An 11,071-nucleotide genomic window follows, 5' to 3' on the forward strand; every position below is an offset into this window, starting at 1 on the left:
GTTCCTGCTGCACTGAAGCACATTTATTTATAAACAATTACACGAACATATTTACAATGCACAAAAATTAGGCGTGGGCGCCCTATTGGGAAATGCAATTTCCCTCGCAGAGCCTGTCGTCTTGGAAAATTCACCGCAATTAAACCGCACAAATGCTTTGACTAAACTAAACCCGTGAATTGTCTTTTGTCTCGAGCAGTTTAATTTGCTGAACATTTAACAATTGGGAAACGCACACACAACTAAGCGTAGAATCTCATTAGAACCAGGAACCCCTTAACCACTAGAGCATCTTGGAAAGGCGCTCCTCCTATCTCATGCGTCGCATCTTGCGCTCCATCTTCTTCTGCTTTTTCTCGTCCACCTCGGGATTCTCCTCCTGGGCGTTTCGCTGTGAGAGCCAGGGCTGGATGACGGTGCCCCAGAGCATCCAACCGGCACGGACTGGCGCCAGTAGCAGCACCAGCCAGAAGTAGTTTGAGATGAGGGCCAGCAGCAGGGTGCCGGAGGTGAGGATTATGAGGTCCTTGACGTTTCTGAAACGGAAGTGGTGTGTAAGCAAAGTGTTTATAGGTTGCCCTAAGTGCACTTACTCCGCAATGCCGCCCTCCATGTTCAGATCGTTGCCGGAGTCCACAAGAGCCCCGCTTTCCGAGTATTTCGCCCGTGACATAAAAGCCATAAACTGATAGGAGCTGCCAAGGATCAGCACTGCCAGGATGTGCATGAACTATTGGGTGGAGAAGTGCATGAGCAAGAATACGGAAAGAGTTCTCTTCCACCACCTTACCACTGAGGTCTTGGTCACTTCAAAGACCAGGAAACTGAGGAGCAGAGCGGGTGCACTGCATCCAATGGCCATGTTGCGGTAGAAAGCCAGTGTCGTCTTGTTTTCCTCCACGATTTGCTTGGCGCCTTTCGTGGCCTGTTTGCCCTTCTGTTGGGGCTGCAAGTGCACAGGAGATTTGATGTAATCCTCGAGAGCATGGTCGTTGTGCTGGATTCACTTACTGCCATGATGGGACTGCTAGTTGTGTGTCAGGAATTTCAAAAGCTAAATCGGACCACTTTTTACGTGGCGACAAATTTTCAACAAGACAAAAGTGTTAAAAAACGGATTTGTGATAGGGGAACAGTGTTGGAAAATGCGAATTGCACCTCTTTTTTGACTGGGGAGTAGAATTTAGGGGGATTAATTTGCCTTTATAAATGAAAATTACAATATTGGTTATTTAAATATTTGTTATATATTTAGTTTTAATTTTTAGCTCTTACAAATCTTTCATTAATAACAAATTGATTCCCCCATAAACATTTCCCCTTACACCCATGGACCCCGCCTTTTTAGAAATGGAAGAGCAGCCATTCACAGCGAATTGCGCAACAGCTGATGCCCCCAGCCAAACATTCGACCTTTGGATTTTGGATCTGGCTTAATTTTGAATTGGCTGCACAAACAGTTCTTTGGTCACAACATGAACATGGATCAACTGGTGCAGCTGAATAACCAGGCTGGCGGTAGGGACAAGATTGCCCGGCTTATCCAGTATGCCTCGCGGGCGATGTGGGACTCCTTGGAGGCCGCCAACTCCAGTCCTGCGTTGGTGGATAACTTCAAAACGATCGAATACATCCTGAGCACATTCCGAAAGCGTGAGTATCCTTCGGAACCGCTTGATGACACAACTTATACCTGGCAATTCCAGTGCTTCGCTTCGGCAAGTGCGTCGATGTGTTCTACGGCACCCTGAAGACCATCCACTATCCGGATGTCACCATCCGAGTGACGCTCACCCTGAGCAAGCTGTCCCAGTCGCTGTTCCTCTTCGCCGACCACTTCCTCTGGCTGGCCAGGACAGGATTGACGACGGTGAACGCCAAGCGGTGGTCCAGCATCGCCAACAAGTACTGGCTCTTTTCGATCATCATGAACCTGTGCCGCGACTTCTACGAGATCCTGAGGGTACTGGACCTGCATCGATCCGGCTGCAAGGGCGGAATCTCGCGCTGCCGCATCCCCACCAGCATCAACTCGCCGCAGGACTTTAAACGCCTGGCGCTGCAGTCCTATGTCCTGATGCAGGGACACAAGGACATCGTGGTGGACACGGTGAAGAATGTGTGCGACTTCTTCATCCCCCTGACGGCTCTGGGCTACACAAGTCTCACGCCTCGGACAATAGGACTCCTGGGGGCAATTTCATCGCTCGCCGGACTCTGGGCTCTACTGGAACCCAAGGCCAAGTTAACGCCTGCATAACACCTGATATTGGAAACCTTGTAGATAAGGGTTCCCCCATTCCTTGTATCTATTTTTTACTTGTTGTATTGTACTTGTAGTTGTGATCGGATTAAGTTGAAAGATAAACGAACGATTTTATGAAACTGTAAAACCCACCTTACTAACCCGCCCCCACTGAAGGCGCCTTCTGGTGAATGACAAACAGCTGACGCCATCGTGCTGCGCTGTGAATGGCGCATTTCTTCAGTTGTGTTTTTTGTTTCGCTTGGCCTTTTATCAAACGCCTTTTGGCTAATGGTCCGCAGTCCGGTCGCGTTATCACGGAATTGACGAGGCTGATGCGTCACCTGTGCGTGGGCTGCATCCGGACACCATGAACTACTCCTACTCAGCGCTGTCGCCCGGCGGCGGAGGATTCGGAGGAGTAGACCAGCACAACCGATGCTGCGGGAACAAGGCCTGGTGTGTCAAGGACATCTGCGGCATCGTCTGCGTTGTGATGACCTGGCTGCTCATCCTCTTCGCCGAGTTCGTGGTCATGCGCCTGATCCTCCTGCCCAGCAATTACACGGTCTTCAGCACCATCAACATGGTCGTATTCCAGGCGCTCGCCTTCCTCGCCTTTGCCTCGCACATTCGCACAATGCTCTCGGATCCGGTGAGTGGGTTACGGGCACTAATGGTAGCGGTAGCGTATCTATATCAAGGTCGATGTACTTTTTTTTTACCTTATCTGTGTTGGTGGTTAAAATGCCTAATGGGCATTAATATTAGAATACAATAATTACTATATACTAATTAATGAAATAAATAGAAAATAATGATTACTATGAATGCAAAAACTTTCAGAACTAGTTAATTATATATTTACCAGATCAATTATAAAAAGCTAATCCTAAATGTAATCTTTTTAAACCTTTATAGGGCGCTGTACCCCGGGGCAATGCCACTAAGGAGATGATCGAGCAAATGGGCTACCGCGAGGGTCAGATGTTCTACAAGTGCCCGAAGTGCTGCAGCATTAAACCAGAGCGAGCCCATCACTGCTCCGTTTGCCAGCGATGCATCCGCAAGATGGACCACCACTGTCCGTGGGTCAACAATTGCGTGGGCGAGAACAACCAGAAGTACTTTGTGCTCTTTACCGTAGGTGCAGCACTCTTACCATGTCGATCTGCCACTTTAATTACTCTTTTTTTAGTTCTATATAGCTTCGATCTCTGTGCACACGCTCTTCCTAGTGCTCACCCAGTTCGCGGAGTGCGTGAAAAACGACTGGCGCACCTGCTCGCCGTACTCTCCGCCGGCCACTATTTTCCTGCTGCTCTTTCTCACCTTTGAGGGCTTGATGTTCGGCATTTTCACCATCATCATGCTGGCCACTCAGCTGACGGCCATCCTAAACGATCAGACGGTGCGTGCTTGCTCTCTCTATCTGCTTGGGATTTGCCGGTTAACTTTCTACCATTTCTCTCTCTGTCCAACAGGGCATTGAGCAGCTGAAGAAGGAGGAAGCCCGCTGGGCCAAGAAGTCACGTCTCAAGAGCATCCAGTCGGTGTTTGGACGCTTTTCGCTGGCCTGGTTTTCGCCATTCACGGAACCCTCGTGCCGCACAAGATTCAACTCGCACTTCTACTCGGTCTGAGGAGGTGACTGGGAGCACGGACTAGCTTAATCGAACAATACTAACCAACAAACCAACTAACGTACAAGGGCAACAAGTAGCCGCCACTTGTTGCACCGCTGAGTGCAATTTTTTATTTGGCAATTGCTACTTTTCGATCAATTGTCAACTATATTTACTAGAATTGTATGTATGTGTGTGTGTTTAGGCCTAAGCAAAGGGATTAAACACTCATTGCCTTAGCCAGTACTTACCTGAGAGCCCTACTAAATGAAATGCCTTGTGTTTATTTTGTATTCGCCATGGGGTGAGAGTCCCCAGAACCAGAAGACATGCGCGGCACCTCTGATCATCTTCAGGAGAGTTCGCTCGCTCGTCTCGGGACGGCCAAAATTATCCGACATGGACAGGCGAGGCTGCTGCTGCTGCTGCTGATCTGTCTGCTCAGTTCTGTTCAGTTCAGTTTTAGTCTGAGAAAAACGATCGGAGATCCAGGAGGTGTCTGCTGGACGTGGTGTGCGCCATTCGAACGTCGATGCTGTGTGTTGTACATATTGTTTATATATAGAAAGATAGAACGTGAGTGTGTGTGTGTGTGCGAGTGTCTGGTGGGTTTCAAATTGGAATTGGAATTGGTTGAGGAATACGTGTATATCCGCTGCACCAAAGGCCGAAAATGTGAATATATCCTAATTACACATTTTCCGATCCATTGTGCCCGAGACGAATACGCGTAATTACCAGAGGAAAATTTCATTTCAGTGAATCGGAAACGGAAAAATTCAAATTTTTACCATCGTTTGTGTGCGGCGCATTCTAAATATAAAAATAAAAAGAAATCGTTTTCGGTTAATGCCACCGCCGCCGCCTTGAAAATCCAATCCACCAACCTACTCAACTGCGCCCTAATCCTAGCCAGCCAGCAAGTCCTGAAGAAAGTCCCATGCCAAAGTGGCCCTGTTGCAGCTAATTATATAGTGAGACCTGAGCATGGAAAGATCGCCAGCAGACAATGCCGCGGGTAAGCATCTAAAAAAGTGAAAAAGTGCCCCGGCGCCGGGAAAGTGAGAGATTCTCCTTTTTTTCTCGCCAAGTGCTCCCGTTCCCGGTTCCGAATAGAGTACTTTATGGCTATTTGTGTGTATTTTTACTGCCTGCCACGGGCTCCGTCTCCGTTTTCCCCTTTCTTTGGCTTTGCGTACGGGGCCACAGTGCGGTTACGTAATTTCGCATTGAGTATGGGGAAATTTTCATAATTGTACGTTGGAATATGCGCTGGTCGAGTGTCATTATTGTGTCCGCATCCCGGCGAGGACCGAGTCGTTCCCAATACCATGCCGAAATACTATTTACGAATCACATTTGATTACGGGCTCCCCATGCAGAAAGATTCGACATGCTCACAAATAGTGCTCGTCGGCGCGTATGAATAATATTTGGAACTATTTTTAGTAAAAATTCCGAATACTCGATGCTTGGGCAGGGTATGGCATTGTGCACGGGACAATCGAATTTTATAGTGTAAACACAAACATTATTATTTGAGTAAAAAAATTTACGTTTGTATCTCCAGATTGATAGAGATAAACAAACTTTTTTAAGGAGACCTCCCATAAGTAGCTCTTTTTTATTAAAACATTATTATATAGAATTATGACTTTTTTGTGTTGATTTAAATTTTATATAAATATTTTCAAGAACTCTTTTGCCATTCTTTCTTTTAGTTTATCAAAGCTTGTTATATTTGTATTTGCTTTTGGTTACTTTATAATTAAAGAACTATTTTATAGACAGTAAATCTTTATATAAATCCAAATGGTTTTAAATGAAAAACTTTAGGGACTTCGTTTTGAATGGGCACATAGGTCTTTCCTAAAAAAGTTTATTATCACAAAAGTATTTTTTATTTAAACATCATATTTTTAAAAAGTATGCTTCAACAATAGGTGTCTACAAACAAAATATTTTTTTTTGTATTATTCTTGTACTTTGAATGTCTTAATTTTGTATAGGTACATGCTTTTTGATTCTTAATTTTTACTACATTATAAAATAGATTTAGGGTATCCTCACGGCGAATTCACTTTGAATTAGCGAATCTCCGCTTTTGTTGCCGGCATAACTATGTGTGTTTATGTCTGTCCCGTGGCTACGGGGCAATTCTTGACATTTCGCAAATATTTATGATAATTTGTTTCCTTCGCCAACGAAACTTATAAAGCGATTAGTCATGCTTATAATTAAATGCTCCTCCATTCGCTTTGCAGAGCCTCCTGGCCAGGATGGAGGAGGATTCGAAGTGGGCCAGCGCCGACCGCCGCCCCGCATTACGTTCAGCGAGAACTCCAGCTCCCTGATCCGCTGCATCCCCAACGAACGGGCCACGTTCTTCGTGAAGATCGACTGCGCCGAGGAGGATGAGCCGGAACTGCTGCCCTTCAAATTCGAGTGGTAAGTCATCATAAATCTATCGAGCAGAAATCTATTTTCCCTACCTGTGCACTCGGCGTGTGAATCACCCGTCCTTGCTCCGCCCGGTCTGCCGTGCATTATGCCAAAATTTGCGCATTAGCATATGACTTCTCCTTCACGGCGACGGATTTGCTCAATTGAGCAGACGGAGAGTGGGATGGTGGGTCCACATTTACCAAAGAGTACTGTGCTGTACATCTCTAGGTTCCTCGAGATTTTCTCTGATATTTTGCTCTTCGGCGGCCAGTTCCACTTTGACGATCGGCGCATTAACATATCCGTTGCCCAGCGGGCGGACATACAAAATAGCAGTGCCATACGAGAGTTCTATATATACACCACTGCGTATACGTACTGGTGCGTGGATTTCGGGGGGCGTCCACGCGGCGGATACTCAATAAATCACCTGCATAACGAAATCAATCAATTTACGCGTGGAATTCCTACGGGACGTGGTTCAAAAAAACCGGGAACACATCGCTGGCCAAGATCTGTAACGAAATTCTATTTTTAGACACATTAACAAATCGCTAGCGTCCGCGGAACTTTCGTCTGTCGTCGATTTTTCGGTGCTTGTTTTTCGACGGTGTGGGTCAAAAACGTTTCCATTTAATGCCCTAAAAGTGTTCAAAATAGTTTTTCTCAAACGAAATCGAAAATTACATAATGCCCCGCTGACGGAGAAACAAAGAGGAACATAGGTAGAGAGTGCGATCGCTTCTCGGTCAGATGTTTGGCAATATCCGTGCGAGAGCAACAGATAAATAAATAAACCGATTCTGGGCCCCAAGACAAAACAACAAAGGAAACAAGAAACAATTTGAAAATTCTCGATCTCGGGCAATACGACAGCGAAACAACAAGTTATTAGCGCTCAACATAAAAAAAAAGAAAAGCACAAGAAAAACACGCAGCCCAAAAATAAATTGGCAAACGCGTTGTTGTCTAGCTAGCGTTTAAATTATTGCAGTCCGCGGTTTGTGCCTAGTGAAGTGTCCGAATGCGAACACAATTAATAGCGTAGCAAGTTCAACCATTTATTTATAAACATTCTTGCTTCGGTTCAGAAATATTTTTGGTCAATTTTCGCTTTCTGAAAAATTGTATTATTGTTATTGTGCAGTGGTATTTGTGGTGTTTGTTTGCGTCTGTTTATTGAGCAATAATTATGCCACATAAATAAATGACTCTTTTGGCTAAAATGTTTTGGTAAATGTTTGCACGTGGATCTGGATAAATTTCCTTACCCTAGCAGTTGACATTAAAATTATGTTGAGAGATTGAAATATGGCAATTATGGAATGTTTATATATCTTTTATCAGTATCAGCAGGCGGTTTGATATGGAAATATATTTGTTTCTTAAAACTATGTAAAGTTTGAAAATAAAAAAATGTTTTGATAAGCTGGAGCATATATTTCATCTTGTGGATGTTATTTAAGACATCAGCTCGACTTTATAAACTGAATTCATTTTAAAAAAGTCAGTGTTAGAAATAAGAAATATAGTGATCAATCAAATTTTCTTTACACACAATATAGCAAACGAAAAATTTATTTGTTTTTTCAACATTTTGCGAAAATATGTCATAGCTGTCAGAGAAATGATTGAATAGAGCATTCCATTAAGCAATATTCAAACAGCAAGGGTGCAGAAACATTTGAATGCCAAAATTTAACATCTTTCTCTACGAAATAATATCCTGCACAGGCTATATATGTCATTTAAACAACTGGAAACATCAATAATGAAATAAGTTTAACATTCCGTGGGTCTTAAATTGGAAATTACAGTACGGTGTTAATTCAGTATTCGATTGTTATCTGCTTTTAACTGCAACCGATTGTAGTTTCGGTTGTGAAATCATAGTCAAACGCCATGGGCAACGGATGTTCGAAATGCTGCCAGTGCAACGAGCACAAGCAAATCAACGGCACACTCTCTTCGGCCTCGTCGGTCTATAGGAAAAGGTGATCTATTGTATACCTTGCCTTAGTATCTCGAATTAAGTGCCTTCTCTTTGCCCTTTGTCCACTCTTTTGGGTGGCCTATAATGCTTTTGCCCTTCCAGGAGCCGTAATGAGATTCCCATCGAGAACTCCGACCGCTTCCGCATCACGGCCACCAGCAACGCCGTCCAGCTTGCCGTGGAGCATGTACAGCGGGAGGACGCAGGCCACTATACTCTGTTCGCCAGGACGAAGAGCCAGGATGTGGTGCGCAGGCACGTGGAGCTCATCGTGGAGGACAGATCTACGGGCGACGATCCGCCGGTGTTCCTGCGCCGCCTGCTCGACCTATCCGTCAAAGTGGGCACCCGGACACGACTCCTAACCGAAATTCGCAGTTCAACAGATCTTAAGGTGAGAATGAAGAAATTTATAGCAATAATCTTTTTAATGCCAAAAGTTAAGAAAACATGTTTTACAACAAAAAACTAGAAGGAGTTTATTTCTTCTTTATCATTAATTACATTTTGATTTAAAAATAAATTCAACTTAATTTAGCAGATCTCAAGCTATTTGAAAATTTGATATATTTTTTAAATTAAATCACTCATACGTACTGTTGCCTTTGATCAAAAAAGTATCCCAGCTGCATTAATTGCACACCAACAATTTTTTTTTTATGTTCTGAGAAAATGTAATTATTAATATAATCGATTAATTATGATTATTTGTATATGAATGTCAACTATAAAATATTTTCTCTTTCACTAGCTCACCTGGTACAGAAACGACCGGAGGGTGTGTGCGAATGACCGCATTACAGAAATCAACGAGGGCACTTTCCACTATCTGGAGGTGAGTCCCGTAACCCTCGATGACGGTGGTCAGTGGATGCTCATGGCGGAGAACTTTGGCGGTCGCAATTCCTGCCTGGGAACGCTGACCGTGCTGGTGCCGAAGGCCTACAAAACCCCTGAGTTTGTGGAGGAACTTAGAGCGGTGTTGACGGAACAGGGCACTGTCTCCCTGGAGTGTAAGGTGGTGGGCGTGCCCACGCCCCATCTGCGCTGGTTCAAGGACTCCAAGGAGATCAAGGCCGGCGACATCTTCGCCCTGACCGCCAACGCCGATGACCCCACCTCGCTGGGAACGTACACGTGCGAGGCGCGCAACTGCATGGGCGTCACCTACTCCAGCTCCAAGGTTCATGTGGTGGGACGCGGCAGTCGCGAGGGATCCCTCAAGCCGGCGGACAGGTGAGTCTCCCTTAAAGAGGAATATATTTACTGGAGTACCTATTTGATCAATAGAAAATGTACAATTTTATACTATTCTAACTACTTGATTATAGTGTAAATAATATTTAAATTACTTGATAATAAATTAATTCGGCCCTAATTTGTTCCAAAATGATTTGAAAATTGTCACAGAGATCCACATTTCCTATCAAGTTTTTTTTCTGTGTGGAGAAACATACTAAGACGATTTTTTACTAATAAGTTGAAGGACTGTTTTTTTTTTTTTTAATTTGTTTTGTTTTTAATATGTTAGATTAGTTGTCAAGACTGAAGAATGTATGTCGCATTCAAATTGTAAATAGCTTTGTTGGCGTAAATCTCCCTGAAGGTGCCACAAATCAGGATCTAATAGCTTATGGATTTCTTCTCTTTATCTTTTCGCAGCGTGGCGAGCAATGCGCCGCCTCCGATATTCACGAACGAACTGCGGGACATGAGCCTGCTCATTGGGGAGACCATCATTCTGGGCTGTCAAGGTGAGTACTCGTAATATAAAAGAGAGGAGATCTCCTGCTGGCACCGGGCCAATGTATTTTTGTTTATCTTCTCTCGGGCACTCGGACGCTTTTGCGAAATTTGTTCCATTTCTCGCCGGCGCTTGTTGTTTTTAGATCGTGCTCTAGAAACTTGAACTCGATCAGACTCAGACGGTTGCCGAATGCCTCGGCTGTTGAGGTGGGTCATCAACATTTGCGGCAAGTGCCGAGCAAAACAAAACCGTTAATTGCCCGCCAGAGAGAAGAAAAACAAAGACACACAGATATCAGCGTTTGAGTAGATTGTTTACATCAGGGGTGCTCACATTTGTTTTTGTAATGGCACACAGTATAGGGAGATGTGAGAGCCATCGCATAGGTAAGCTGGTGGCCATACGTCGATATACACCAACAATGTTTTCTTTCTTCCTTGCGGTCCAATTCGTTACTGATGAGACCGAGGCAAGGCAACAACAATTACATTGGTTTTTTTTGGATGGCTTAGTCAAATGAAATTTGTTTTTGTCTTTTCTTGGCTCTAAGGTACTTGTGTTCGTGGTATTTTTTAAATGTGTTGGTAAATGCACTGCCACAAGGCAGTTTTGAGCACCCTTGCTTAACACTGTCATTCGTTACATGTGTCCTTTTTTTTTGTTGTGTTGGTAAATGCACTGTTCTAAGGCAGTTTTGAGCACCTTAGGCTTACATGATCTCACAAATCTCTTCTTAACCCATTTCCCTTCTCTTAGTGGTGGTACCGCCATGGCCCAAAAGCGTCTGCTGGTACAATGCGAACGGACGTGTCGATACCGGCGAGCGGTACAAGCTAATTGAGGATGGATTGGGTGTCTATATGATCGAGGTGAAGCCCTCGGAATGCTGCGATGCTGGCGATTGGAAGTGCGTGGTGACCAGTTTCGACGGCAGCGTGGGCATTTCATCGTGTTCCGTTGCCATGGATAGTAAGTGAATTGAAATCTCTATCACAGACCATTATTAACTCGAATAT

General features: G+C 44.4%; 4 protein-coding genes across 9 annotated transcripts in view; 3 read left to right on the plus strand and 1 right to left on the minus strand.

The window, feature by feature from the left end:
• Position 1: 1 nt before the first annotated feature.
• LOC108141435 (transmembrane protein 208) lies at positions 2-1,135 on the minus strand. The gene is made up of 4 exons (XM_017264821.2): positions 1,012-1,135; positions 791-946; positions 594-730; positions 2-536 (listed from the first exon to the last, which is right to left on the minus strand). Exons 1-4 carry the CDS (start codon positions 1,015-1,017, stop codon positions 311-313), a joined length of 525 nt encoding a protein of 174 aa, XP_017120310.1. The 5' UTR covers positions 1,018-1,135; the 3' UTR covers positions 2-310.
• A 267-nt stretch (positions 1,136-1,402) lies between these two features.
• On the plus strand, positions 1,403-2,393 carry LOC108141524 (peroxisomal membrane protein 11B). The gene is made up of 2 exons (XM_017264958.2): positions 1,403-1,653; positions 1,707-2,393. The coding sequence occupies exons 1-2, from the start codon at positions 1,476-1,478 to the stop codon at positions 2,258-2,260; spliced, it is 732 nt and encodes a 243-aa protein (XP_017120447.1). The 5' UTR covers positions 1,403-1,475; the 3' UTR covers positions 2,261-2,393.
• An 81-nt stretch (positions 2,394-2,474) lies between these two features.
• LOC108141523 (palmitoyltransferase ZDHHC3) lies at positions 2,475-4,143 on the plus strand. The gene is made up of 4 exons (XM_017264957.2): positions 2,475-2,900; positions 3,167-3,388; positions 3,444-3,656; positions 3,730-4,143. Exons 1-4 carry the CDS (start codon positions 2,616-2,618, stop codon positions 3,886-3,888), a joined length of 879 nt encoding a protein of 292 aa, XP_017120446.1. The 5' UTR covers positions 2,475-2,615; the 3' UTR covers positions 3,889-4,143.
• Positions 4,144-4,332: 189 nt separating this feature from the next.
• Positions 4,333-11,071, plus strand: part of LOC108141319 (myosin light chain kinase, smooth muscle) — a 46,685-nt gene continuing 39,946 nt past the window's right edge. For 2 of the 6 annotated variants that reach the window (XM_041707779.1, XM_041707780.1), the window contains exons 1-6: positions 4,336-4,888; positions 6,135-6,318; positions 8,411-8,702; positions 9,060-9,544; positions 9,971-10,062; positions 10,812-11,024. In XM_041707779.1, coding sequence (XP_041563713.1) covers positions 4,858-4,888; positions 6,135-6,318; positions 8,411-8,702; positions 9,060-9,544; positions 9,971-10,062; positions 10,812-11,024 — 1,297 coding nt within the window. In that variant the 5' untranslated portion in view covers positions 4,336-4,857. Of the gene's footprint in view, positions 4,889-6,134; positions 6,319-6,620; positions 6,697-8,049; positions 8,310-8,410; positions 8,703-9,059; positions 9,545-9,970; positions 10,063-10,811; positions 11,025-11,071 lie in introns of those variants that run through there. The other 4 variants (XM_041707777.1, XM_041707781.1, XM_041707783.1 and 1 more) reach the window with 4 other exon arrangements.

Source organism: Drosophila elegans, unplaced genomic scaffold (genome assembly GCF_018152505.1).
Source record: "Drosophila elegans isolate 14027-0461.03 unplaced genomic scaffold, ASM1815250v1 contig_183, whole genome shotgun sequence".
Taxonomy (NCBI): Eukaryota; Metazoa; Arthropoda; class Insecta; order Diptera; family Drosophilidae; genus Drosophila; species Drosophila elegans.

What these genes read in the sequence shown, in the direction of transcription:
- LOC108141524 (XM_017264958.2), top strand. Translation starts at nt 1,476, where the DNA reads ATGAACATGGATCAACTGGTGCAGCTGAATAACCAGGCTGGCGGTAGG. An exon ending in CCTGAGCACATTCCGAAAGC is followed by an intron (nt 1,654 to 1,706) that starts GTGAGTATCCTT and finishes TGGCAATTCCAG; the next exon opens with TGCTTCGCTTCGGCAAGTGC.
- LOC108141523 (XM_017264957.2), top strand. Translation starts at nt 2,616, where the DNA reads ATGAACTACTCCTACTCAGCGCTGTCGCCCGGCGGCGGAGGATTCGGA. An exon ending in AGTACTTTGTGCTCTTTACC is followed by an intron (nt 3,389 to 3,443) that starts GTAGGTGCAGCA and finishes CTCTTTTTTTAG; the next exon opens with TTCTATATAGCTTCGATCTC. An exon ending in CCATCCTAAACGATCAGACG is followed by an intron (nt 3,657 to 3,729) that starts GTGCGTGCTTGC and finishes TCTGTCCAACAG; the next exon opens with GGCATTGAGCAGCTGAAGAA.
- LOC108141435 (XM_017264821.2), bottom strand. An exon ending in AAGTGACCAAGACCTCAGTG is followed by an intron (nt 731 to 790) that starts GTAAGGTGGTGG and finishes TCCACCCAATAG; the next exon opens with TTCATGCACATCCTGGCAGT. An exon ending in ATGGAGGGCGGCATTGCGGA is followed by an intron (nt 537 to 593) that starts GTAAGTGCACTT and finishes CTTCCGTTTCAG; the next exon opens with AAACGTCAAGGACCTCATAA.